The sequence below is a fragment of the Meira miltonrushii genome (genome assembly GCF_003144205.1).
Source record: "Meira miltonrushii strain MCA 3882 unplaced genomic scaffold FA14scaffold_1, whole genome shotgun sequence".
Lineage (NCBI taxonomy): Eukaryota > Fungi > Basidiomycota > Exobasidiomycetes > Exobasidiales > Brachybasidiaceae > Meira > Meira miltonrushii.
The window spans coordinates 4,121,579-4,147,905 of record NW_020289943.1 but is presented as its reverse complement, the minus strand read 5'-3'; the positions used below and the strand labels follow the sequence as shown (position 1 = coordinate 4,147,905).

General features: G+C 43.3%; 13 protein-coding genes across 13 annotated transcripts; 5 read left to right on the top strand and 8 right to left on the bottom strand.

Moving 5' to 3' along the window:
• The first annotated feature begins 356 nt into the window (after window positions 1-356).
• FA14DRAFT_24575 (uncharacterized protein) lies at window positions 357-3,717 on the top strand. The gene has a single exon (XM_025502065.1). It carries the CDS (start codon window positions 429-431, stop codon window positions 3,360-3,362), a length of 2,934 nt encoding a protein of 977 aa, XP_025358561.1. The 5' UTR covers window positions 357-428; the 3' UTR covers window positions 3,363-3,717.
• On the bottom strand, window positions 3,453-4,542 carry FA14DRAFT_163734 (N-terminal nucleophile aminohydrolase; the record flags this gene model as incomplete). Its single annotated transcript, XM_025499838.1, has 3 exons — window positions 3,453-3,532; window positions 3,599-4,383; window positions 4,535-4,542. 3 exons carry the CDS (start codon window positions 4,540-4,542, stop codon window positions 3,453-3,455), a joined length of 873 nt encoding a protein of 290 aa, XP_025358560.1.
• Window positions 4,543-4,680: 138 nt separating this feature from the next.
• On the top strand, window positions 4,681-5,046 carry FA14DRAFT_153585 (uncharacterized protein; the record flags this gene model as incomplete). The annotated part of the gene is made up of 1 exon (XM_025497610.1): window positions 4,681-5,046. One exon carries the CDS (start codon window positions 4,681-4,683, stop codon window positions 5,044-5,046), a length of 366 nt encoding a protein of 121 aa, XP_025358559.1.
• Window positions 4,851-6,550, bottom strand: FA14DRAFT_170969 (uncharacterized protein). The gene has a single exon (XM_025500302.1). The coding sequence runs from the start codon at window positions 6,464-6,466 to the stop codon at window positions 5,252-5,254; it is 1,215 nt and encodes a 404-aa protein (XP_025358558.1). The 5' UTR covers window positions 6,467-6,550; the 3' UTR covers window positions 4,851-5,251.
• Window positions 6,551-6,774: 224 nt separating this feature from the next.
• FA14DRAFT_143175 (asparaginase-domain-containing protein) lies at window positions 6,775-8,733 on the top strand (the record flags this gene model as incomplete). The annotated part of the gene is made up of 3 exons (XM_025497196.1): window positions 6,775-6,959; window positions 7,182-8,296; window positions 8,363-8,733. The coding sequence occupies 3 exons, from the start codon at window positions 6,775-6,777 to the stop codon at window positions 8,731-8,733; spliced, it is 1,671 nt and encodes a 556-aa protein (XP_025358557.1).
• FA14DRAFT_24560 (putative VAC8-vacuolar membrane protein required for the cytoplasm-to-vacuole targeting) lies at window positions 8,689-11,080 on the bottom strand. Its single transcript, XM_025502064.1, has 2 exons — window positions 11,044-11,080; window positions 8,689-10,973 (listed from the first exon to the last, which is right to left on the bottom strand). The coding sequence occupies exon 2, from the start codon at window positions 10,774-10,776 to the stop codon at window positions 9,070-9,072; it is 1,707 nt and encodes a 568-aa protein (XP_025358556.1). The 5' UTR covers window positions 10,777-10,973; window positions 11,044-11,080; the 3' UTR covers window positions 8,689-9,069.
• Window positions 11,081-11,423: 343 nt separating this feature from the next.
• On the bottom strand, window positions 11,424-15,370 carry FA14DRAFT_159905 (TIP120-domain-containing protein). Its single transcript, XM_025498446.1, has one exon. It carries the CDS (start codon window positions 15,282-15,284, stop codon window positions 11,487-11,489), a length of 3,798 nt encoding a protein of 1,265 aa, XP_025358555.1. The 5' UTR covers window positions 15,285-15,370; the 3' UTR covers window positions 11,424-11,486.
• An 802-nt stretch (window positions 15,371-16,172) lies between these two features.
• FA14DRAFT_159904 (MFS general substrate transporter) lies at window positions 16,173-18,132 on the bottom strand. The gene has a single exon (XM_025498445.1). The coding sequence runs from the start codon at window positions 17,992-17,994 to the stop codon at window positions 16,300-16,302; it is 1,695 nt and encodes a 564-aa protein (XP_025358554.1). The 5' UTR covers window positions 17,995-18,132; the 3' UTR covers window positions 16,173-16,299.
• Window positions 18,133-18,354: 222 nt separating this feature from the next.
• Window positions 18,355-19,521, bottom strand: FA14DRAFT_159903 (uncharacterized protein). Its single transcript, XM_025498444.1, has one exon. The coding sequence runs from the start codon at window positions 19,293-19,295 to the stop codon at window positions 18,597-18,599; it is 699 nt and encodes a 232-aa protein (XP_025358553.1). The 5' UTR covers window positions 19,296-19,521; the 3' UTR covers window positions 18,355-18,596.
• Window positions 19,522-20,912: 1,391 nt separating this feature from the next.
• On the bottom strand, window positions 20,913-21,672 carry FA14DRAFT_159901 (histone H3). Its single transcript, XM_025498443.1, has one exon. It carries the CDS (start codon window positions 21,506-21,508, stop codon window positions 21,098-21,100), a length of 411 nt encoding a protein of 136 aa, XP_025358552.1. The 5' UTR covers window positions 21,509-21,672; the 3' UTR covers window positions 20,913-21,097.
• A 798-nt stretch (window positions 21,673-22,470) lies between these two features.
• Window positions 22,471-23,261, top strand: FA14DRAFT_188261 (histone-fold-containing protein). The gene is made up of 2 exons (XM_025501647.1): window positions 22,471-22,829; window positions 22,899-23,261. Exons 1-2 carry the CDS (start codon window positions 22,767-22,769, stop codon window positions 23,145-23,147), a joined length of 312 nt encoding a protein of 103 aa, XP_025358551.1. The 5' UTR covers window positions 22,471-22,766; the 3' UTR covers window positions 23,148-23,261.
• A 975-nt stretch (window positions 23,262-24,236) lies between these two features.
• Window positions 24,237-25,166, top strand: FA14DRAFT_131510 (Gar1-domain-containing protein). The gene has a single exon (XM_025496935.1). It carries the CDS (start codon window positions 24,405-24,407, stop codon window positions 25,056-25,058), a length of 654 nt encoding a protein of 217 aa, XP_025358550.1. The 5' UTR covers window positions 24,237-24,404; the 3' UTR covers window positions 25,059-25,166.
• A 240-nt stretch (window positions 25,167-25,406) lies between these two features.
• FA14DRAFT_114892 (cyclin-related 2) lies at window positions 25,407-25,937 on the bottom strand (the record flags this gene model as incomplete). Its single annotated transcript, XM_025496076.1, has 2 exons — window positions 25,407-25,657; window positions 25,721-25,937. Coding segments are annotated over 2 exons (468 nt in total), but the record flags the coding sequence as incomplete, so codon positions are not given.
• Between the last annotated feature and the right edge of the window lie 390 nt (window positions 25,938-26,327).

The window sequence follows — 26,327 nt, the reverse complement described above, 5'->3', positions numbered from 1 at the left end:
GGCGCCGGCAATAAGGAGTGAAGATAAGATAAGATATAAACAATTATGCATTAAATCTTTCCTGCGTTAGGAAGGGTGATTAGAAGGATATAGTCAAAGTATGTTGATAACATTAAATGCCACACCAAAAGCAACATCCTTTATGTTGTTCTGTTTCTTTGCTAAGAAGAAAGGTGCGGGAAGGAGACGCGGCGTTCCATGCAAGTAACGGCCATGAATGAGAGTGTGAAATGCAGAAACACGCACACACGCACTTCCACAGCGCAGCGCCGTAACGGTTTTTCCCCTTTGACGTGCATGAATTTAAAGATGGTTTAAGCGTTTAACATAAAGACGGCAAAGGATTGACCGCTTTTATTTTATCTTCTTCTTGAACTATAACTTCAAACCTTCTCTTTTCTTTCCATCTTTGTGTGCTGGTCATCAAAATGGCAGAAAACACATCAACAACAAGGAGACATACACGACAAAGGTCAAGTGTCCAGATCAAGAAACGTGTAAGCTTGCAAAAGCCTGGTTCAAGTTCCAATGATCTCTCTTCACCAAATGGAGGTAGTGGAGCCGATGCATTCTCACCTGCTGGGGAAGGCGAACAGGGTATACAGGAAAATGCTTTTCAATATGACAGAGAAGAGCCCAAGGACAACCTCTTGAGCAGTACTGCTTCTAGCCCATTACTGCCAAATTCACACCAAGCCAATTCGATACAAGCAATCACTAATCGTACACATAGTAGGGGTCCCTCTTTTAATCCACAACATGGATCGTATGAGAATCCCATAGAGTCAGATGAGGACAAGGCTTCAAAGGCCGACTACCTCTCCCATAATCATCCGGAGATGTCTGGGAATTTCTCAGAAGAAGATCAAGGAGCGGCATCAATGGGGCAATCTTGTGAATTGAACATGCATACGAACGGGGGTTTGAATGAACAGAATGCAATGGGAGATATGACAACGCGAGCCGAGCTTGACCTCTTTGACGATGACGACAACAGCGAAGACCAGGCCGCATTACAACCGAGCAGTGCAACCTCAGAAAAAGGTCCCGAACTACCTCCAAAAGATGAGACCAACGTCCAAAAGTCCGATTTTTCTGGCGAGAGTGTGGAGCAGTTTACCACACCTGTCATGGGATCACAAGAAGCCGCAAACGGCACCTTCAGAAGTGCACAGAGAGCTAACCGGAATAGCAATAATTTCATGACGAACAGTCCCGCTCAATCCACTCCCTCGAGTGCGAATAAAGGCGCCAAGAGGTTGAGTCTTTTAATCAACAATGGGCTGTCCAATTCTCCATCTTCGCCGAACACATCTCCTCTAGCAATTCGAACGCCAACTGCTTCTACGCCAAGAAGCGGTAGAAAGGCACATCGAATGAGTTTAGGCTATTTTCCTTCACCCGATGCTCGATCATCCCAAAGTCCTACTCCGTATTCTGCTCCTGCAGCGAATGGGTCCAACACACCTTCTTCAGGAAGTATAGCCCAGCCAAGGTTCACACGATCAACAGCTCCTCGAAGCGCTTCCGTTTCCACGACAGCATCCTTCGATAGCAGCTCACTTGATGGAGAAACAATACTCAACCAGCACAAGGGCGTTTTGGAACGCATTGCTGAAAAGGAAAGAGCCATTCTTGAGCTCAAAGAAACTCTTGCTAAAGAAGAGAAGGAGCTTTTGGCGTTACGTGTGGAATGGCAAAAGAGTGCCGCTCGAGAGCTTGCCAGTAATGGAAGAAGTAGTACTGAAATAGGCGATCGTTCGGATAGAAAAGATGAGATCCGGTTACCCTCATTGGACGCCGATGCTATCAACTCGATTCCAACGAGTGCAGCTTCAGATACATTCAAGGGTCTCTCTGCCAAACTACAAAGTGGAATTGGAACTCAGTTCAATGCATTTTTGGATCAATTGGTAAATGTTCCAACGACAGAAAGCGTAAGCAGTACCAACGAAGCATCCTCAACCGATACCCGCAACACGTCTTTAGGATCGCTGCTGGAAGAAGATGAAGAAGAAGGAGGACAACCGGCTAAAAATCGATCTGGCGTTCCACCTCCAGTGCCGAGCAAGCTATCCCCTACATCCAAATCAGTACCTCCTACGCAAGCTTCGAAAGAGATGCCCAAAAACCATTCAAAGCGAAGCTCGATTTTTGGTGCATCTTTTGCTGCTTTCCAAAAACAGATGGAACAACAATTCGCACCTGCATTGGGAGGAGAAGAAGATGCAAAGAATAGACAATCAAAGGAAGGATTGGGCGGTGCAACGTCCAAAGAAGACAAAGAGAATAAAGATCATTCACAAGCAGGACCTTCTGCCAATGATTTCAGCTGGGGCAATCTTTCTAAACGATTCAAAGAAGCTCGTGAGAATGCGTCTGGCTATTTAGCAATGGCTGAGGCCAAACTTGGACAAGCGATGACGATTGATGATTTACTTCAACTTGACGATCAAAAACCAAACGAGAAAGCAAAAAGCAATTCAAGCATCGGCGGACCAAGGGGTTTTGCTGAAGAAAATGATCGTGAAAAGGCCGCATTGGCAGAATTGAGTTGGTTGAACAGTATGGCTGGTATCAAGATGAGTGGAAGTGTGGATAGAGTGACCACTTCTGTTACTTCTCCAGATTTGCAATCTACAAACGGTAATTTGAATTCACAAAATTTACTAAGGCTGGAAGATGCTAGACGAGTAGCCCGTGCTGCATCTCCAGCATCATCTTCACAATCTACTACACGACCAGATCATTCACCGAACGAAAGAGGCAGCAATGCAGGTCTTCACTCGCCTCCTTTAGGTGTCACAAAAGTGAGAAGGACAAGTGCCAGTGGCGTTGGACCAATGAAGAATCCCGAAAAGCGTATGACGGGTATATTTGATGTTCTAAGTGCGGTTTGGTTAGGTGAAAAATCACCGGGAGAAGAATCCAATTCGGCAACTTCTCCTGGTCAACGTACAATGGATTTAGACAAGAACAAGAAACGATTGAGTGGACAAAGTCGTACTCGCTTTGCTGCTAGAGCGGCGCTTGATCAAGGTGAAAGTGGAAACGTCTTAAGTCCAAAAGCGAAAGAAAATGCTATGGAAACAGCATGGGACTGGGATGCTCCTTTGCAGCCATTGCCCGAGAATGGTGCGATCAACGGAATGGGCATAGGGCTCGTTGGCATGCACGAAGAGTCATCTAAACCGCAATCGCAGTCTCGATCACAGGACAATAGGAGCGGCAAGTCCAGACGTAGCGGCGAGGATATGCAAGACATCAGCCTGAATGACCAACCCGGACAAGATCTCGATCATCTGCAATCGACAAAGTCCAACCAGAAGAAAGGCGAAGAGGAGGAAAATTGGTCTTGGTAAGATCAAAACTGTATTTTATACCATCTCTTAATTTGTATTTTGCCAATCATCGCAATCGCTTAAACAGATTGAATTACGTCAAATGTACATTTAGCTCAAATCCATGCCATCACCACCTGTAGTGACTGTTGATGCTTGTTGCTTTTGTTGCTTTCCAACTTCTAGAACATCTGCGCAAAGGAAAAAGATATAAGGTCAGTAAACTACTCCTAGAATCGACACACTTATCTACTCACCCTCTCTGACAATCATTTGATGAATTAGTTCTTTTGTCCAAGGTGTTGTTCCCTTGGGGAAAAGATACTTTTGCTCTTTGACACCACGTTCGTTTGGCTTCTCGTAATTTCTGTACATGTCTGTCTTCTCTTTTGTAATCACACAAACATCAACATTTGAACCTGAACCCAAATCGTTAAAGATACCAGATTGAATGGCTGCTGCTACTAATGCGATTGCTGATTCTCTGTCCATATCCTTTACCCATCCTGATTCGAAAACAGCCATTGCTGCTAAACTACCACTACCCATGGTGACATAGGGTAACTTGTCTGTTGATCCGTGGGGTGCAACTGTGAATAGATTTGGTCCAGTTTCATCGTATCCTCCCAAAACAAGAGCAGCACCGATATGACCTTGATATTGGAATAAACGTTGTTTCAACATTGTCATTGCGGTAACAACTCTTGCTTTACGTCCGGTATGTAGTTCGTGTAATTGCATATTACTGGAAATCAATGCAGTCACAAATTCCGTATCAGCAGCCGTTCCAGCACCACAGCAACGAATGTTATCGGTGATATAATGAATCTTTTCGCAATTCTTATCGGCAACGATTGGACCTTCTGTTGCTCTTGTATCAGCACCTAGAACGATACCATCTTTATAGACACATCCCACAATCGTTGTACCTGTACTTGTTGCCTTTGGTAGATGTAAACCTTTTGATGAGCTCAAATGTGCATTTCTTGTATGTAGGCCAAAGTCGAATCCACTCGAAGTAGATCCGGCTTGATCCATTTTACTTGTTGCTGCCATCTTTGTTGAATGAGAAAGGGTGGAGATGATGGTATATTGTCCGAATGATCACCAATTAGGATGTCTTCCCTTACAGACGCGTGTCGTTGCTTGTTTTATAGGCCTAGAGTGCCTTCAGAAGAATTCAACTTACATACGCGGCCATGCCTGGGCCATAAACCGATTTGGACGCACAGACCTTTTTCGACCTTTTTTGTCCGAGTGTATGCGTGCGGTTAAAGGATATGGTTGTTCATTTACTCAACTTTCTCATTCCCTATACCCTGCCATCGGGAGCTTGGTAATGATTCAAGCTCCATACATCAAAGAAGATGATCAATCACGTAAAGCAGTAAAGACGATCGAAGAGACATTTTTGGGTAAAAACACGAAGATTACAATCAACGATGGTCGTACGTTCGAAGGTCGATTCGTTTGCACAGATAGCGAAGTGAATGTTATCTTGCAAGGCACACACGAATATAGAATTAGGAATCAGTCAAAAGGTACAGAAGTGGATACTGCAAACACAGATACCACCTTGCAAAAACGATGGGCAGGAATGGTAATGATACCCGGTCAACATATCACGAATGTCGAGGTGGTGCAACCGCTCCCTCCAAAGACGAATGATGCGGCCATTACAGCTGGTGAAGCAATGTATGGCTGAAGCAGTTGAACAACGAGATGCGACAATAGAAAGCGGAATTGACTTGCCAAAGGTTACAACAGGTATGCGTCTTCGAACGTTTGACTAGGCTAGATCTTCTTTTGGGGCAGTCGCTTAACAGTGGCATAGCGATCATAGCAAAATGTAGAATAAATTAAATGATACAAAATTTTATATTTGAATGCAGAATTCCAGGTTGCAACGATCATAGGACCTTCTCCAAGAAACCACGAACGCTATTCCAGTACCCGGCAAAATCAGCACGACCAATATCACAATGAGCAGCTTGTTCCCATCGCTTTGTGGTCACAATCGCTGATCCTTGCTCTTTATCTTGTTCAAGGAAATCTTGCAATTGCAAGGGTGCTTTCAGTCCACTTGATTTGGCAGCCAAAGCAGCATGTTCTTCTACAGCACGATAATCGATCAATTTGTCCGCTTTACTGTAGAGGTATAGTCTGGGAGGCAATTTCGTCGTCTTGCTCGTTGAACCGGCTGTTTGTGACCATGACCATATTGTCGGGGTATTAAGCCTTTCCCGTAAAATTTCACTCCATCCTTTGATACGGAAGAGACGCTTAAAGATGGAAAAGAAGTAGAGGTACATGTATACACCTACACGAACGACGAATCGAATTAAAGGTCTTTTTGCTAATGGCATCGTCATTGCATTCGAACCTGAAGCTGGACTTGCTTTGCCGGGAGATGAATCCATTATGTGTGCTAATGGTTGTGGTGCATTCTTGTTGCGTAATTGTAGGAGTAACTGTAACAAATTAGCCGAGCCTCCATCTGAGAAGTTATGGATGACCATCCCTCCCGTGGTTGGATTGTTCTTTACGTTTCGTGTCTGACTTTTCTCATCATTTTGTGAAGGATCTTGATAATCTTCAATCAATGTCAAACCTGCTTGATTGGCTGTTTGGTGTAATTCATCGGATTGTTGTCTTAATGCAGCTTTTGCTTCATTACTCGCTTCAGCTTGACAAAGTAAATCTGCCACTTTGGCCATAGACTCTGCTTGTGCTTTTCTACCACGCATGAACGATATTCCATCGGATAATTTGATTATGATTGTAGCCGTTGGAAAGAGTAAAGCGTAAGGAGCTGCATATTTTGTCACAATCCTGAATGGAGCGTCCATCCAACCCATAATCAAAATGACTCTTGGAAGTTGAGCATTTACACGTCTAGGTCGGACAGGCTGTAAAACATCATTGAAAGATTTACCAATTGCATCTCCTGAAACATCGAAAGGTCTCTTGAAATTGTTCACCGGTGGTTTGTATAGGAACAAAGATTCGCTTAATCTTTCAAAATCCAGAGCGGGTGGAGCAGCATCCGTTGAGCCATTTTTGCCTGTATCCGCTTCTAGCTTGACCTTTTCCCCGCCATTTGACTGTTCAGTTTGGGCAGACATTATTTGTTGTAGATGATGGATGAGAGAAAGAAGATTGTTTTCTGTGTATTACCCGGACATTCGGTCTCTTTGGGATACCCGATCTAACAACCGCATTCACATGCTCATAGGCAGCAGCAAGTCAGCCGCAAAAGCTTGAAGAGTACAAACGCTAATCACTCCACTAATCCGTTTATCCGACAAAAGGAACGGACGCCGCGTAAAATTGATTCAAAGCGAAAACGAAAGCTGGGGTAAGAGTTAAAACTTTAAAAAAGAAGAAGAAATAAATCGTGATCTTGATTATGACCATTGATTACATCGATAAGATGAACGAAAGTCGCATTTTGATCTTATACTGTGGTGGAACGTTGGGAATGGTAAGGCATCCCTCACAAGGATACGTCCCTTATCCTGGTTTCTTGACCGAAACATTACGCTCTCAAAGTCGATTTCACGATCCAGAAGGAAATTCAATCTTTAGCTGGAGTGATACAACAGAACGTTATCAAAAGTGGGCAGAAGCATACAGTAGACCATCAAGCGGATCCAATACACCCAACCATGCTTCAGGATCTTCTCAGAATATTACAAAATCAGATCGAAGAGTATCTCATCACAAGACACCAGAAGATCTTAGTACGGCTTTTGATGCTCGTGTAAAGGTAATCTCTTCTTCGCCTGAAGGAACGTTCACCAAAAATGCCATTAAAAGCAATATCGATAAAGATGGTAGACTGGAAATGATCTTACCAACGATGATAACTCCAATGGCAGAAAAAAAGAGGATACGATTCGCTGTTTTGGAATATGACCCTTTGTTGGATTCTAGCAATATAGAAACAAAGGATTGGTTACGTTTGGCTGCTGATATTGATTTGAACTATCAATCTTTTGATGCTTTCGTCATCTTGCATGGAACCGATACGATGAGTTATACAAGTTCAGCTTTGAGTATGTTGCTTGAGAATCTTGGAAAACCAGTCGTGGTTACAGGAGCTCAAGTACCACTGTCAGAATTACGCAATGATGCAATTGAGAACATTTTGGGTGCATTGATCTTGGCTGCTTCACATCCTATACCTGAAGTTACATTATTCTTTTCCTCAACCTTGTATCGTGGCAATCGTGTTTCCAAATTATCAAATTCAACTTTGGATGCTTTTGATTCACCAAATTTAGCACCTCTTGCAACGGCAGGAATATCTATTCAAGTAAATCGTCAATTGGTGCTCAAACCGCGAGAACTACAAAAGTTCAGAGTACATGATCGTATGTCTCAACAAGTAGTTCTCTTGCGCCTTTTCCCCGGTTTACAAGTCGAAACGATTGCCAACTTTTTCGCTTCGCCTATTCAAGGTGTAATTTTGCACAGCTTCGGGGCAGGAAATGCACCGAACAAACCTGAACTTTTGGAAATCTTCAGAAAAGCAACATTTGAACGGGATATCGTCATCGTGAATATAAGTCAATGCATTCGTGGAGAAGTGAGCGCAATTTATCAAGTTGGAAAACAATTACAATCCGTTGGCGTTGTGGCAGGAGGAGATATGACACCCGAATGTGCATTGACAAAGCTAAGTTATCTTCTTGCAAAACCTGAGCTAACCAGAGATCAAATTCGTACTCTTATGGGCAAAAGCTTACGGGGTGAATTGACGGAAAGACATAAAGATTTGACCGATGAGAATGATGCAGGAAGAAGCTTAACACCTGGAGCAGCAAGTTCAGAAGGTGGACAAGTTAGAAGGCTGTTCCAATACATCCTCACACAACAAGGTGAAGCAAGTATTAGTGTGGATGAAGACATTGATGATCTTGCAATCGCAGCAGAACGCTCTTTCTTACCTTGTGAGTATTAAGGACGGAAACTTATCGTTTAATATGCCTTACTGACTTCCTCCTTTAATACACCAGTTTTGATCCAACAAGCATGTTTGCGTGGTGATAATCAAGCATTGGAACGTCATCTTAACCGACAACATCAATTAGACGCTTTCCCTCTTCTAATCTCGAACGCGCCCGATGGATCATCCAACACAAACACGAATTCAACCGCAACTCACTCCTCAAGCTTACCAACGTTCTCTCTTCATATCGCTGCTGCATTGGGACATACAGATCAAGTTCGTCAACTGTTAGAAGCAGGTCATTTGGTTCACGCTCGTGATTATACAGGTCATACGCCTCTATTCTTAGCATTACAGAACGGTCATCAATCAACGGTTGAAATTCTTAAATTAGCTGGTGCCCATCTTGCAAGTCATGAGAAAGACACAACAGAATGAAACTGTCATACTCTTTGTACAATAATAATAAAGCATCCTCTTTTGTGTTATTATAGATCATCAATTTGGCGTTAGAGATTGCTGCGTACATAGTGAGATATATATCGAAATAGGGACGAGAAAGACTATGTGAGCTGCAATCATGCTGGTCAAAAGAAAGTTGAAATGCATACTGATATGCAAATCATTTATGATTGTGCTTGATCACAATAAAAAGAAGATAATGAGAAAGAAAAGATGGATGGAAGTTAAGAAAAAGGATGGCTGACACCACAGACGTACAAATATAACAAAGACTTTTTTAAAATGAGGAAGATTTGCGAAATATTGATTTAATCACCGTGCTCCACCTTCTTGTTGCGATGACTCTAGTAGTGTTTCCTCAATCTTTTTGGCCAAACTACTGATCTCAGCTTCAGCATCACCTCCATCATCACTTCCATCGGTCGAATTACGTCTTGCATCACTTGCAGCACTACTATGTTCTTGAGCAGCCAAAGTGCGGATCAATGGCAAAAGTTTATCACTCTTACGAACGTTCTCTTCCAAACTTGAATCGCCAGATTCAAGCAATTGAACGATTGTCCAAACGGCGATATGCTGGAAGGTTTGATCGTTGGAATCCAAGAACCTTATCAAATATCCTTGCAAACCTCCATCAGGTTGAAGCCAAACACCGTTGAAACTTTCATAATCATCCGATTTGGATGACAAGTTACCAATTGCTGCTGCACTGTTTCCTTGTACTTCCACACTTGGACTTGATGTGAGAGGAATGAGAACTTCCAAGATTCCCATCTCTAACAATTGAGGCTTCAAATCTTCACTGAGCGCTAGAACGGCCAAGCATGCAGTCATTTCGCTTTGAACGCTCAATGGAACGCCCAAGACAAGCTCTTTGATCCTTTCTACTGCTCCTGCCTCTACGATTGCGGTCTTGTTTCGTTCAGAGGATGCGGCAAGGTTACGCAAAGTGGAGATTGCATGGCACTGAATCTCTTCATTGTCTTCATGACTGAGTAACTCAATCAATGGGTGCAAGAATCCAGCATCGATGATTGGGCTCTCGTTCAAAGGGTGAATAGAAACGTTACGAACGCAAGCGGCGGCTGACAAGATCAATGGCAAGAAGCTGGAACGCAACAATCGTAGAAGAGGAGGCAATCCACCCGAACGAACGATTTCCAATTGATACTTCTCATCACTTGCCAAGTTACGCAAAGCGAGTGCAGCTTGACATTGAACCTTCAAACTTGAACTATCCATCAATCCGATCAAATTTTGTACCAATTTTGGCTCTGTTTGAGCAAGCTTTTTGCGATTGGTTGCATCTACTGCGATATTGCTCAAAGCTGTTGTACAGTAGTATTGCACATCCGTATCGGAGCTGCCCAACAATCCTACGAGAACAGGAATGGCACCTGCATTGACCAATTGTTGACGGTTCTCATCGCTATGTGTCATGTTGAGCAAAGCTCCAGTTGCGTTTCTTTGAACACGCATATCTTTTGAGCGTGCCAGTCTTGTCAGAGGAACCAAAGCTCCAGACTTAGCGATCTTTGTCTTGTTGTCATCGTGTGTTGCCAAGTTGGTGATGCATCCTACTGCGTTGCATTGAACTTCAACGTTTGGACTTAACATTTGACGAATAAGAGGTTCAAGACCTCCCAATTTGACGATCAAAAGCTTGTTCTCCGAATTGACTGCCAAGTTACCCAAAGCTGCACTTGCTGCACGTTGAACTTCGACATCATGACTTTGCAATAAGAACATGATAGGTTCTAGGGTATCTCTTCCTACTTCGCGTACCTCTTTCTCTGTGATTTCAGCGAATGCCAAAGCAGCAGATCTCTGTAGATCAACATTATCACTGAATGATAATGTTGAAAGTGAACGTAATGGATCGCCTGTGAAAAAGTTTGTCTCTGATCTGTTTTCTAGGTATTGCAATAGATCTGCAACGGCATCACGTTCGTTGTCCAACAATAATGGTTCGTATTGTGCGTTGCGAGAACGACCGCAACAACTACAGATATTACCCATCTTTGATCAACTCCTTCTCCACGAAATGTCTATGTCGTCACCGATATCAAGCTGTAGTGGATGAGGTGTGCGACGACAGATTTGCTTGTCGAATGTTTGCAGTATTGGTTCGGCTCCGATCAGTTATCGTCTATAGTAGATTAAGACTGTCAAAGTCAATACGAATTCCACACGAACGAATTAAAAGTCGATAAAAGCTGATGGCAAGCAAGATGAACAGCTGAGGATCGTGCTAAAAGACGTTGGAGAAAGAGTAAATGCACTCACACACACTTTTTGGACGAAAAACAACTTCTCCTCTTTGCTAAAGTGACTGACTGTTCACGATACACACACACACTGCACCACTCACTCCATAGGGGCGCTTTTTTCCCCCCTTCCCTGCGCACGCGTGGAGCAAAGTCGATTTAAGCGCGACTTTTGAAATGTGCGTTGCCAATCAATCAAACAGGCGTAGCCCAGAACGGTAACGCGGTTGACTTACACTTACACACACACTCACACTCAATATGGAGAAAGTCGCCCTGAGCTCTGTATGCCACATTCTGCAGCAAGAAAAAGGCTCGTACCCTGCATCAAAGTCTGCTCAGCCTTTAGAAAGCGCAGCACCGCGATCCTCTCTCCCTCTTCATTTAACACCAATCATAGGAGAGAACAATTATATTGGATGATTTTTGATTGATATACATTTGTAAGGGATGATCTGACTCCTACCCATCTAAATCCATGGCAACTTCTCTTTGCCCATTCATAGCAACCAAAGAAGATTCTTCCACTTCACGGTATAATTGACTGCTTTGCTTTGCATCTCGTACCAAAGCCTGGAACTTTGGAGCGGAATGAGGCGTTTTATCCAATGCAACCATTGCACGAAACAATGATCTCTGTAATTCGGTTGACTTTTCTACATCTTGTTTGGTTGCTTGATCTTTCAATTTGACTTTCAATGTTGAAGTGATTGGTTCAACGATATCGTCTAGATGTTGTGCAACTTGTGTTGGAGCAAGGCTGGCCAGACGAACCAACATCAAAGAGGAAAGAACCTTGATTCCATCCTCATCTCGCAGCCCAGCAATGACTCGTTGAATGTATTCTGTAAGATTGATCTTACCAAAGCATGTATCCAATAAGGTATACATTGTCTCGAATGCGTTCTTACGTAAGTCCAATCCATCATCCGTTGTCACCGTGAACGGTCCCATCGAAACTTTACGTAAGAGCTCTTGTCTTGGTACGGTCTCTTTGTAGAGCATTGGCAAAAGTATTGTCAAATGGTCCCGAATCAAAGCAGGTCTATTGTGTGCTGCTGCATTGAATGCAAACATGGCCGGCTTGCGTACCTCCAATGACTCGTCCGAAAGGAGGCTCAAAAATTCAACAATTCTTGGAGACAAAAGGTCGTCATATTTTGCCGAAGTATCCGTCAATGTGAATCGGATCGCGGCAATCACAGAAGCACGTGTACTTGGAGCAGGATCTCTGATTCGTGCTTGTAATTGACTCAAATATTGCGCCGGATCCGTCAAAATCAATCTAGCCAAACATTCAGCTCCGATGTTGCGAATTGCTTCATCTTTTGCTGCACAGATCTCAAACAGCGGCTGCCAGATTCTATTTGCCAAGATTGCCAATTGATCCGACGATCCATGAGTGATGAGCTCCTTCAATGCGTGCAAAGCCAAAAGACTGTGCTTCTCTTCATGCATTTGCGCTTCAATAATAGGCAGGAATTTCTCCAGATTGCCTACAGCCATGTTTCCAACAGCGAAAGCAGCAGCTGATTTGACTTCATCCGAATCTGCATCGTATAATCTCAAAACGTCATCAAACAAGGATTTGTCCTTACTGAAATTGGTGAACCTAGCCAATTCTCCGATCAGCAAAAGATGGAAATAGACTTCTGCATCCTTTGCATCCTTTTTGGTAAAGATGCTCTTTGCTCGTGTGACAATAGGAGCGGAAGCAGTCGGTACACATTTGGCCACAACCGAATAGCATTGTGCCAGAGTAGTTGAGACTTGACTAAAGTACGTTTGATTTGCGGCATCTTGTGATGTGAGTGCAGCTTCATCAAGAGATCTGATGATTGGCTCTGATACCGCAGGTGAAGCAGTCAAAAGTGCTTCCAGGAACTTCAATGTTGATGCAAGAGCTGTGCCTTGGAGCAGAGGTGATCTGACGAGCTTCAAGATGTTGGGTATAACTTTTGTTTGAATGGCATTGATACCGCGACCATTCTCAACGAGACGAGAAAGTGCTTCTAGGGCCGAAGGCAAAAGACTGATATTGGAATCGTGTTGCAGAAGAGGATTGATCTCATCCACAACACGTTCCGCAATCTCCTCTGGTACATATTTACCGATCCTAATCAAAAGAGCATTGAGTCCATCGAAAGAAGCAATCCGTAGAGCACGATTGTTCTGACGAACAAATTCTGCTATAGGGCTGATTGATTGTGTGGCAAATTGATTGACCACCTCTCCCACACAGACAGCTGAGGAGACGATTAATGTTATTGCCTTTACTGCCGCCAATCTCGTCGTTTCGTTGTTGAGACGATCATGCAGATGTGCAAAGGCTTTCGGCAAATGTTCCTGCAAATCATCCCCGGCAAATGCCAATAAGTTGCTTAATGCATCGATTCCTTTTCCTTTGATTTCTTGATCCGAATCACTTCTTTCTAAACGCACCATGATAGCAGTGTAAAGTTGCTCAGTGTATGCTTTGTACTTGCCGCTCGTAGCTGTCGAAATTGATGGTGCACGCAAGACTGCGACCAACTCTGCGGCAACACGAAAGCCTTCAATAGTTTCACGTTGAAGCTTGTCAGTGATGACAGATGCGATAAAAGGCACCAAATGATCCAAATATTGATCGAAGAATTCTGGCCTGTGGTATCGGAATAAGAGATTCAAGAAGATCAAAATCTCTGTCTTGATGCTCGTACTTGGACCGGTAGAGGTCTCTGCTCCTTTCAAAGCCTTTTCTGTTTGGGTGACCAGAAGGCCGATATGTTCGTCTAGCCCTCCGTGTAGGAGGATGATCAGATCTCTTAGAACCACGTAGCTTGCCAAACGTGTAGGTACAGTCTTTGAGACCACCGTCTTTGACAAAGCTTTTGCCAGAGCAGGCTTTAGAGACATGATCTGACTCAAAGGACTTCCCTCTGTTGCGACAACTGCGGCATCTGCCTCCCATTTGCGCTTCAATGCACCTGGCGAATTACGCAAAACTTCTGTTGCCTGTGGAACACTTCCATGCATTCGCACTTGTTGCAAAAGGGCAGAAAAGGTATTGAGAACTTCATTACGTACACTCTCTTCCCTTTCTGTGAATCTTGAAACGAGAGCAGGTGCTACACCTGATGTCAATGTTGGTAGCATCTCTGAACGTGTTGCGATGATGCCTGCTAATACTTTTGCTGCTCCTCTTCGAACTTTCCAAGAAACATCATCGTCGTCTGAATATTGGTCATCGTCGATAAAGTCGTCATCTTCCCCGTCATCACCAAATCCATCTTCTGCGTCCATTTCTTCATCAGACTCGTATCCGCCAGCGTAATTGGGATCGTGCTTGAGTAAAGTGACAGAAGACTCGACGATTTGTATGACGAAAGGTGTGACTTCAGCAGGACAATGCAAAACAATATTGTCCAATGCTTGCAAGCAGATTTCACGTAATTCATCATCTTCTTGTGCTTGTTCACTCGTCAAGATCGTCATAATTCTTGGCATGAATTCTGGTAATCTGCGACCCAAACGGCGAGAGCTAGTCTTTGCCAAAAGGCCCAATAGTTGAACGTTGATCTTGATAGATTCCTCTTTGTCGCTCGAAAGTGCCACCGCAATCGATTCGGATAACTTTGTAAAAACTTCTGAAATGGCAAAAGGGGCCAAAGCGCTGACAGCCTGAATGGCACGCTTTCTAACTGTGGCACGGTTGTTGTTCAATGCTGCCAGGATGACTTTGATTGCATTTCGTTGTAGTGGTGCATCATTGGATATTGCATGTGGGAAACGTGAGAAATAATCTGCTAGAACGTCTAGAGAATCGATCAAAAGTTCTTGCGATGCAGATGGATCGGATATTTGTGATAAAAGACGTGGTACGAGTTTATCTGCAGCCATGATTGCTTGATCACCTTCAACAGGTATCTGACCCATAACGGTCTTTAAACCAAGAGAAGCGATATCACGTAATTCATCTTCTTTTGAAGAAATATATTCAACCAAAGTATCAATGATCAATCGTATTTCTTCATCATTTCTTGTTTTGACCAAAGTACCTAAACATTTTACGCTCATATTTTTCACTTCTCCATTTTGATCCCGTACTAAATCTAAAACTTTACGTAAAAGTGTCATTTGTACTTTTTGTTCCACCGAGCTTAGCATCCCACGATTTGCCTCTGCGATCAGATCGCTTAATGCCATATATCTGAAATCTGCATCGGGCGAGCCCATCTTTTCCAGCAAGGAATGAACGCCTTGCGATGATCTGGACGCCATGGTTGGCGATATTGTTGTTGTTGTTGTTGTCGTGTCGCCTTACTCTCTCGATTGATGAGCAGGATGATGGGCGTTGGTTGTACTGTTGCTCCCTTTGAGAAGAATGTATATTACAATTAGTGTCAATTAATGCATCATCGACCAACACGCGTTTAAAAGGGGAGGGGGGTGGCTTAAGCGTAACGCAGTTTAATTTAGCCCTAACAATTGATCAGATCTGTCAGCATGATAGGGGAATGAAATAAGGTAGGTAACTTTGCATAATCATCACCATCACAATTCTCATTCTTGATCAACATAAGAACGAAAATGCCATCTCACCAATATGAATTAACAACGCCTCTCAGTGTCAAAAAAGCTGAAGCTTTGGCACTTTTACAAGATCCAAAACGATTTCTCATCTCGGGTGGAGGAACAGAAGAGGATTCGATCAAATATGATGAAAAGACTGGTAAATGGGAAGGTGAGTAGGCATGAGGAGATCATTGTCACCATAAATACTGACCTCAAAAACTACGTTACACCTCACAGGCACGGCTAAAGGAGGCATCCCATTGATTCCAAAACCATCTTGGTCGGCTACATTTGAGAAAACATCTTATGGCTCACATTGGGTAATCGATGCAGGATACGGAATCATCACTGAGCATACATGGACCGTAGAAGGATCTTCAGGTGATGAAGTTTGTTTTGTCACCGAAAAAGTTAAAATCACTACTCCAATGTGGGTATTCCACGGTGCAAAGTATGCTATGCCAAATATGCAAAAGACAACGCATAAGAACATACAAGAATATCTCAGTTAGTTCCTTGCCTGCTTGCCATTCCCCGTTCCGCTTAATAGACTGTCCTTTGTGACTTTTTGATGATTCTAACTCCCTTCCTCCTCAATGATACCATTATTCATCTAGTTTGAGTGAAGTGAGAGGCAGATATACATTGAATGATGATGCTTATAGTACAATTGAGTTGATAATACGTCGTAAGTTCTAAATGATATATGACTTCTACATATCTAAAGAAGCGTTCTCCATGCTCGCCAAAGCGGTACTGTGGCAAAGAATGCAACGCCTACAACCAGAGCAGCAAAAGCAAAGCTTGGTGCAAAACATTCCCTTCCGTATGGACAAATGGCTTGTTGTGCTTCAGCAAGAAGATTCATTTTGTCGTCTGGCATCTTGATGGGAAATTGACGAGATGCGATTCTATCGTTAATATTTGCGAACAGCATTGAGAAAAACAAGCTTCCGAGAGCGGCAGCGTAGGTCAACAGTCCATAGTTGCGACCAAATTGTTGTGGCCAAACGCAAATGATCGTAGATGGTAATACAGTAAATGTTAGCCCATACCCTGTTCCGGTTGCTAAGCTAACGAGCCAAAGTCTGTCAACTCGATCGACAAATATTGAAGAATAAATAAAAGTGACACACAGAAGTGCTAATCCGACAAGAAGAAGGGATAATCGGCTTATCGTGAACCTTTGCAGAGCCTTTTTCCAGCTTGCTTCATCGGCACGGCTCGCGTTGTTGGAAATCGCAGAAGGTCTCTTACTTGATGCTTGTGGAGAGCAAAGGTCGGTCAACAGCCCTACAAGCAGTCGTGAAACAGTATTGGCGATAGCTAATAGCTGCACTTGTTGTGTTCGCAAGGCCAATGTTTCTCTTCCTAATCGAGTCTTGTCATCTTGATTGTCACCATCTAAGGCAGTATGTACGGCTCGTAGGCTCACAACAATACTTCCGATAGATCCCATCACCATCTCTGCTCCACCCACTCCAGCAAACAGTACTATCCCCATTATCCATACTGAAGGTGCAGAGAGATACTCTTTCAAGCTCAACAAAGGTTCACGTGGATAATCTGATGGATCACGATTGTATGGGATCGACCAGAGAAAGGCTGGCAATGGCCGTGAGCCTAATAATGCCGTCCGCTCCGTTACAGGTTCGTCTTGGTCTTGTCTTGCCTCAGCTGCAGCCTCATCGTGTCCTTGGCCTTCAGCCGGTACAGAAAGGCCAAAGGCTGATAGTGCATTAGTGATCATCAAAGCAGCTCCAAGCCATGCCAACCATTTTGGACTATTGAGGTCGCCCGTATTCGGGTCGGTGAAGAATGAGAGGGATGCAAATGCTGAAAGGAAAAGTGAAGATAGACTGAAAAGCGTTAATGGAATCGAAAGTGCCAAACCAGGATGTGACTTGAAATGCGAGGTAGACGATCGAAGAGCAGAGAATATACTTGCAGCAACGCCTGTACCAACAAGAACAAAATAAGCCGCCATTGCTACAAAGTTTGCCCTATTGGAGCTGGCTGATGATGAAGATGACGAGTGATGTGATATCGCATCACTTTCTGTATGTGCCATTAAAACATATCCAACACCAAAGAGGATTGAAGCCATGAACGATAAAGGTCTTGGTCCATAAGTATCGGCAATATGTCCAAAGATAGCCGCTGAAGCATATTGACCCAAAATTGCGGCTGACCAAATGGCATTTGTTTGGGTTAAACTTAAACCTAAATCAGTCGTTATCTTTGGACCGAACAAAGGGAAACAAAATATCGATCCGGCTGTGAGTGAATTTGCAACGATGAAAACAGCGGCAGTTGATCTTGAAGTGGCTAATAGCCGCCTCCATCCTACTCTCGCAGGCGTTGTATGTGGAACTTGCCTTTCATCTTGGACATTTTGATCTTGCCTTGATACCATGACGAAGGGTTGTGATCGTGATGATAAGGATCAAAGTGAGGATATGAATTAGCCATACAACACCTAAATCCCGACCCCCCTGAACGCGTGGTTGTTGTGGTGGAGTCAGACGACTTATCGGCTGCCCTTATCAAGAGCCGGTTGACTGCACGCATGTGTTTTTTGCATGCACTTTAAGTGTGGAGAAAAGAGAGTGTGTAATCTGCGTGTATACTTCATGTCAATAGATTTGTAATGGTTGCTCTCAATACTTTCTTTGTTTTTAAGAAGTTACCTATTGATCACACACAATTTACTCTATTTGAGTGCATAGTATTGGCGTGCTGAAGCAGAGAAATGGAACATGAATAAGGAAATGATGATGCTCGCAAACAATTAGATGCGCGAAGATGATCAATAAAATAAGAAAGGTACTAATCATACTATAAATGAGAATAAGAAAAAATAAATAAGGGGATAAGGGAAGGTGAAAGTGTCATGCATCTTGCCCAACCTTCAAGGGCATATTGGAAATGATCCTCATCCAATGAAAATTGAGCAAACGATGACGGGAGATCTATTGACGTGCCAAAGAAGAGCGAAATGACGTAACAGATCTCAATTTAGGCCATAGCAGCAACACCGACTGCAGCCACGGCAAAAGAGCCAACGAGGGAAACGACGTTGAGGGAAGACAAACGACCAGCGCTTGAAGTTGTATTTTTGCTTGTGGAAGCATTGTTTGGTGTTGGATTAGAAGAAGGATTGCTAGTTGTTAGAGTGGCTTGGTTCATACCAGTTTGACCTGTTGTTGGTGCAGAAGATGAAGAAGCAGAAGAAGAAGAGTTACTTCCACTTGCAGCGGGTCCTTCTGCACCTGTGGCAGCAGCCATGACTGTGCTGTTGAATTGACCAGACATTCCCTTTAATTCGAAACGGGCAGAGAAAGCCATGACCGGGTTGCCGGAAGAGTCTGTTTTAGATCCTTCCATACGGATAAAGTAGTACTTTCCACTTGGACCGATAGTTTTGTCAACTGTCCAACTACCGCCATGACGGTTGCTAGAAAGGTTTGATACCAATTTTTGTAGCTTGTATTGAACGTTCTGACTTCCTGCTGCTAAATAGAGAGTGGAATTTCCCCAGTTCTGTGCATCATATTTGGGTGATTTACCGTCATCCATCCATTTGATTTGAAGTTTACCACCACCTTCTGCGCTTGTAGATGCGACAGGGCTAGTGAAAGCGGGAGATGCAGATGCCAATTGCAATGAAACGGCCAAGAAGAGGACGATTGTGAGGAAAGAAGTAAACTTGAACATGTTGAACAGTTGTTGTGTTTAAATTCAGATGAAAAGATTGGTTTTATTTTTGTACGTTGATGCTAGATACTGTCACAGACGGTTCTTGATAGCAAATTTCAAAAGAGTGCTGAAAGTTGTAGTGTTGGTCGTTCAAACGAACTTTGTTTGAAAAGAGAGAGAGAAGGGGAAAGGGTAAGGATGCTGGGGAGTGAAAAATGTTGTTGATGGTGATGAGAAAGGAGAAAAAAAAGAAGGGGTTTATTTATCACGTACAGTGTAAATCGTTGTGTGTGTTTTCTTCTGCTTCTTTTTCTCTCTCAAGCGGCAAACCGCTCGAAATCTGCCTTTTTGAATCTCCTGATTGTGTGTGTGTTGGCGCATGCAGTACATCGGTAAATACGTTCCTGTCTGCCTGTTCAGCCAAAAGAAAAAAGAAAGCTGAACGTAACAGGTGGGTGGTAATGTGCCATGTAAAAAACTCACCCTCTTTCGCCTCCCATACGAACCCTAAAATCAAACTTAAGGCTGTTATAGTGATCTTAACGCGTTCGCGGGCTACTGTGCCGTGCCTTGTTCTTTTTTGTACGCGTACTCAAAAGCCGAATGGTAAAAATGTAACGTACTGGTCCTGTTAGGTACAACGGCAGTGTGTTGTTCTTTTTTGTACATTAATCACTTTAGTCGGCAAGGCGCAGCAATGAATTCTTTCCGCTTAGGCAAATGAACTGTACTTCATTTAAACATGTAAGAACGCGTTGGGCGCCACACCCACCCCTTTCGCGCCGATTTTACAGGGAGAAAAAAAGTATTTTTGGCTACACACAACAACTATAAGGGTAAAAGAAGAAGTTTTTACACTAATACTAAACTAGCCTTTCACAGTTCAAGTGCCTCCAACTCTCAACTTATATTCTTGCAATCCTCAGATTGTTCTCTGACTAAAAAATCATAACCTATGCGTCTTGGCTTGCATATGGTGAAAGATTAAATTCTTGTCATCAAATTGGACGTTTATTATGATTGCATCATCATAAGACGATCAAAGGTATGTTAATTGCAATGAAGATAGGGTTTCTTCTCAAGCTTCAGGGGGATTGAAAGAAGTGGATGATTCTCCATTCTAGCCAGAAGGGTACGGTCGACCAATCAAATGTCACATATGATGACTTGTTCTTTTGACAATGAAAGATCTTCGCCTGTTAAGCATGTCAGATCGTGCATTCATTTGCAAAGAGCTTTCTGTTGAGCAACCAAATTATCCGACGTCAACAACGAATCCATTCCCCATCTCCCTACTTCTCAGTCGTACGGCGTCTTTTGTAAGATTTTGATGTATGCAGTCTAATGCACCTTCAAGTGTTCTAACGCTAACGTGTTCTTTTGAATGATGCTCATGTGAGATTACATGCATTACTGGCCGAACAAACAGCTCTTGGCAATTGATCACAAGGTGTTCTCGTAGAGCTTGTGATCACATAATCATCATCCCCTTTACAATGCGTCTTCTCTCGGCAAACGGTTTTAGAGCTCCCGCACCACAGGTCGCTATTGCAACTAATGCTGCAAATACCGTTGTCTGGCAAATTACACCAGAGAATACTCAATCGAACAGACATCACACAAAGAAGTAGATAATAGCAACTCTCAGATTAACAGAGCGTCATAGAGGATAGTAATGGTACAAGTGGCAAAACATGAAGAAAAAGCATAACAAAAGGTCTTGAAAATGCTCCTCATGGCCATAGACAGGTTATATTGTATACAAGTGATGTCAAAAGTTCAACCGGTCACGAAAGCAAATGGATATGCACACACACCGTTTAAGTGCGTTCACCACGCAAACGACGAGCCAAAGCAATGTCACGGGGTTGAATTGTAACACGCTTGGCGTGAATGGCGGCCAAGTTGGTGTCTTCGAATAGGGAGACAAGGTATGCTTCAGCAGATTCTTGCAAAGCCAAAACTGCACTTGATTGGAAACGTAAATCAGTCTTGAAATCTTGAGCGATTTCACGAACCAAACGTTGGAAAGGCAATTTACGGATCAACAATTCGGTACTCTTTTGGTAACGACGAATTTCACGCAAAGCAACGGTACCTGGGCGGTAACGATGGGGTTTCTTGACACCACCAGTTGATGGGGCAGATTTGCGTGCGGCCTTGGTGGCCAATTGCTTACGGGGTGCCTTACCACCAGTAGATTTACGGGCTGTTTGTTTTGTGCGGGCCATTCTGATGGTGAGGAAGGAGTTGAATTGTCAGCAAGTGTGTTCGAGGATGGTGATGATAATGATAATAGCAGGCAAGTGATATGATCTCCAAGAATGCCACCTAGTTGAGATACTCACTTGATGTTTGTTAGAAGATAGTCTAAAGGATAGTAGACAGGAGCAAAGATGTGGATGTGAGGAAGGGAATCAATCTTGGAAAAGCTTGTATTTGTATGATTCGGTCTTGTTTGCCTTGTTGTGCCGAGAAGTATGAAGCAGGTTTAGGCAGACAGAGGCATAAAAAAAGACCAACACTTTGTTCAATACTTACCAGGATGTGCATGCATGTGCATATGGAAATGGCGCACCAGATTGTAACACACCGCGTTTGAACACGTACAAATTTTATCGCGTAAAGGCTTTTGGAATTTTGTGTTGATTAGGGATTTGACATGTAACGCTAAATGTTCCGGGGGCACACAGGCAGTACAACGGACTAGATCGTATAGTCATGCATACGTTATTGCATCTCGATTGCGGAGCGACGGGATATTATCATCATCCGATAGACAAGGGTTGTTCAGAGGTTGCGACTAAGCACATCAGCAGTGGTTAATCTCTTATTTTCGTCATTTGTGCATTTGCAAACAGACACACCGATTTATTTCCACCCTGGACTGCTATAGTGTTCTGTCGCTGTGTAATGCGGGCACATCAGTAAGGATAGCGGAATGCTGGTGGCCGAATATGCAAAATAGGCCTATGTCTTTGCCTGTTCAAAATTACGTGAGGTGTGTATTTTTGCATTTTTGTGTACAACATGCATGAAAATCAAACGCCATTTCCAACGTAATTTTGATCAGAGCCATTAACAACTTTCTCTTTACGCCATTTCTGAACGCGTCTTTAAGGAAGAATTAATCGCCGATTTGTTTCAATCCACACACACACGCTCTGGTGCAAATGGCGTGTACGCGTGCGTGCTTAATTCGGTGTGCCTTGTTGGATTTAGCGCACCGATTGTGTTAAGAGTGTGGTTTGATGCAGTGCGCAATAAAGTATGCATGCAGTCTCTAAGAGAGTATCTCGTGAAGTTATGCATGTGTTCCATTTAATTAAACTGTTACGCTACACTGTTTACCCTTTGACATGCGCGCAAGAGGTCGGAAAATTATAAAGACCCATCTGTTCAACAGCTTACACCAAACTTGTTCCCCCACAACTACGAACATCTTCGCTTTCGCGCTCTCCCCCTTCGTAACTCAAATCTCAATTCATAATGTCTGGTCGTGGAAAAGGTGGTAAAGGTCTCGGTAAGGGTGGTGCCAAACGTCATCGTAAGGTGAGTAACATTATAATAGACAACTACTTATGATCATCATTATCTGACTCTTTCTTTAACACTCTTCAGATTTTGCGTGACAACATCCAAGGTATTACAAAGCCAGCTATCCGTCGTTTGGCTCGTCGTGGTGGTGTTAAGCGTATTTCAGGTTTGATCTACGACGAAACCCGTGGTGTTCTCAAATTGTTCTTGGAATCCGTCATTCGTGATTCAGTCACATACACCGAACACGCAAAGCGCAAGACAGTTACATCTCTTGATGTCGTTTACGCTCTCAAACGTCAAGGCCGCACATTGTACGGTTTCGGTGCTTAAGCATCTCCTTTTTTCCTGAGGAACATCATTCCTTCAGCGTCCATATATGCCATTTGGCTCTTGTACTATAGCCTCGTAATCAGTATGTCACAATCGTGATCTATGGCGCCTTTTATCTTTTGCGTGTGATGAGTGTGACTTCTCTGCTGAGTTGCCTGTGTGTTGTGTATCGATTCATATTGGCGTTGAGTGATATGGGATATCTGCATACATATGCGCAGGCTATGCCCTGTTCCGTGAGCGCGCGCCATCGATGTAAGAATACCTTCTTTATGACAATTGAAAGATTCCGTTCCTATTGATATGTGTAATTGGATTTTCGTATCATGAATAGCATCTATAATCCTAATCGCATGAGTCAGGTGTGTTCTTATGGATTTTTCGAGTGGATAAATAAGTGCTGAATAGGTATAAAGAGCATATCTTGTCTTTCAACTTATTAGGAACAGTAGCACTCACGGATGTAAGGGCTTCGTTGGTACCTACTGGATACTCTGTGCTCCTTTGGTATTGCTGTGCATACTAAGTGAATGGGATCAATTTACTTGGATCTCCTTTGAAACGATTAAATTTTTTTGGGTATAATATTTATACAGTAATCCTTACTGTAATGTTATACCGTTGGATACATACTGTTCTCGTGCTTCTATGATCATTGATTATGCTTGAACAGCATTGGAATAAAGCTCTGTGTGCTGATTATCATGAGAACTGTTTTATCAAGTGTCTTTATAAGCATAAATAATTTTAAAACCAATAGACATATTTTTAATTCTTTTATTCTTATTTTGAGCTTTCTCTCATACATGAACAAATGGGATGCAAATTCACATTGGAACGATCAAAGTGAGTGAACATAAGAGCTTTTGAGGCTTTAGATCTATACGAAGTGGTAGTAGCGAGATATTGTTACCAGTCAACCAGTACCATGAGGAGGCATAGCGATGAAGCTGTACGATGTGCACGTGTCTGCTTAGTAAAACGCAATAAGATTGAAGCGCGCAAAATTTAAAAAGTGGGCTTTTTTGCAGTCCACGTGCTTGTCTACGAATTTTTGGCATTGGTTCTTTATAGACTGTCTGCCTGCCTGCATAAGCGGTGATTTGTGCGTAAAGAGCAGCACTAGAAGAAATCCAAAATTTTGACGATTGAATGAATGGGAAGCGATCATATACTTCATCATCCATCACACATACTCGCAAAAGTAGATAGGTTCTCCAAGCAAGAACCGCACGCTACACACATACAAACAACATAATGTCATTCAGAGGTGGACGAGGTGGAGCAGGAGGAAGAGGAGGAGGAGGTTTTAGTCGGGGAGGAGGCTTCGGTGGACGTGGTGGTGGTAGAGGAGGATATGGAGGAGCACCACAAGGACCACCAGATCGTGTTCAAGAGATGGGCGCATTCGTTCATGCAGTAGAAGGTGAAATGTTATGTTCAAGTACGGATGCAAAACATGTTCCTTATTTTAACGCACCAATTTATTTGGAAAATAAATCACAAATTGGAAAAGTTGATGAAATTTTAGGTCCAATAAACGAAGTTTTTTTTACCGTTAAAATGGACGCTGGAATGCAAGCTACTTCGTTCAAGAAAGACGATAAAGTTTTCATCGGTGGTGATAAACTTTTACCTGTCGAACGCTTCTTGCCTAAACCAAAAGCTCTAACAAAAGGACCAAAACCAAAACGTGGCGGCGGTGGCCGTGGTGGTGGTAGAGGAGCACCAAGAGGAGGAAGAGGTGGATTCGGTGCACGAGGTGGCGGCTTTGGCGGACGTGGTGGCAGTCGTGGTGGTGCAAGAGGTGGCTTTGGCGGAGGTGGCCGTGGAGGTGGCTTTGGAGGAGGTCGTGGTGCTCCCCGCGGTGGAAGTCGTGGTGGTTTCAGAGGCGGAAGAGGTGGATATTAATCTCGTTCTCTGTCTATTGTTCTGCATCTCATTTCTTCTTCTTCTTCGCACACGATTGTATAATGTATCACTTTGACTGAAAATACCAAGTGTCTATGTATTATGCGGATTGTATGAGATGTATGTGTGTACGACGTACAAATATGTACTGAAAAAGGGAAAAGATCACCCTTCTCCCATTGTGGTATCTCCTTGCTGATCTGAAGGTCGCATACGAGGTGATGCAGGCGGCTCTGTGGATGCAACAGGAGGAGCTGGCGTTTCTGCTGTTGTCCGTTTCTGTTTGTCGTTCGGTGGATTTGGCGCTACCAATTCTCTCGAAACATCTGGACTTGCACCTCCATAAACGAGCAATTGATTCGCATATCTCTGCATTTCCTCCAATGGAATCATCAAGTTGAAATCATTCAACAGCAAGAACTGCAATTCCAGCTGGTTCAATTCGTGAACGGGTAATCCTCCAACCTTTGCATATCGAGAATTGGTATAAAAGACATCGGAGAAAAACTTGCTTGCGACTGTAACACCCGCAATCACCAATCTGTGAACATTGAAGCTATCGATCGCAAATCCACGCATACCAACAAACAAGCCATCATCTTCATCTTGTCCGCTCTGCTGAGAATCTGAGGGCGTATCTCCTTCGTGACTCTTCCCATTACCAGCTAGTATGCGCTCAGGATTTCCCTGTCCCATCTTGCTCATCCGATCAAAATAGACCAAGAGACTGACAAACACTTCACAGCTTGCAGGACAATACCGCAAAATACGCAAGAGATACGCTTCGATGGATATGCTGGGTATATTGCGTGCACGAAAGCAAAGTGTACTGCTTGGCGTATGCAATGCTCCCAAAGCGGCCGTTGTTGGTTTCGTTCGTTGAAGAAGCAATAATTGCGAGGATGATAGCACACTCTCTGAGGCATCTCCCAGCCAATCTGCACCTTCACCATTTCCATCTCCTGCTTTACTGAGTAGATCATCTGCATTGGAACCTGAAGGTGTCGCAAGTGCTTGTTCAGGCGCAGCATTTCTCTCTCTATGCCGTGCTTTACCACCTTCTTCGTTTGTGCTGCCGCCTGTTTCTTCTGATGATTCACCATTCTTTGGTCTCAGCTGATCATTTGCTGAAGCGATTTGATGTAGAAGTGCTGCCAATATTCTCAATAAATCTTGCGGTGGATATGTGACCAGATCCAAATAAGGCGTATTTGGTTCGGCTGTTTTTCTTCGATCTGCTGAACTGTTTGATTCTACCGCTTTTGATGA

Coding starts and splice junctions, on each gene's coding strand:
- FA14DRAFT_159905 (XM_025498446.1), bottom strand. CDS start 15,284: ATGGCGTCCAGATCATCGCAAGGCGTTCATTCCTTGCTGGAAAAGATG.
- FA14DRAFT_159904 (XM_025498445.1), bottom strand. CDS start 17,994: ATGGTATCAAGGCAAGATCAAAATGTCCAAGATGAAAGGCAAGTTCCA.
- FA14DRAFT_188261 (XM_025501647.1), top strand. CDS start 22,767: ATGTCTGGTCGTGGAAAAGGTGGTAAAGGTCTCGGTAAGGGTGGTGCC. Junction 22,830..22,898: donor GTGCCAAACGTCATCGTAAG/GTGAGTAACATT, acceptor AACACTCTTCAG/ATTTTGCGTGACAACATCCA.
- FA14DRAFT_159901 (XM_025498443.1), bottom strand. CDS start 21,508: ATGGCCCGCACAAAACAAACAGCCCGTAAATCTACTGGTGGTAAGGCA.
- FA14DRAFT_131510 (XM_025496935.1), top strand. CDS start 24,405: ATGTCATTCAGAGGTGGACGAGGTGGAGCAGGAGGAAGAGGAGGAGGA.
- FA14DRAFT_159903 (XM_025498444.1), bottom strand. CDS start 19,295: ATGTTCAAGTTTACTTCTTTCCTCACAATCGTCCTCTTCTTGGCCGTT.
- FA14DRAFT_24560 (XM_025502064.1), bottom strand. CDS start 10,776: ATGGGTAATATCTGTAGTTGTTGCGGTCGTTCTCGCAACGCACAATAC.
- FA14DRAFT_24575 (XM_025502065.1), top strand. CDS start 429: ATGGCAGAAAACACATCAACAACAAGGAGACATACACGACAAAGGTCA.
- FA14DRAFT_170969 (XM_025500302.1), bottom strand. CDS start 6,466: ATGTCTGCCCAAACTGAACAGTCAAATGGCGGGGAAAAGGTCAAGCTA.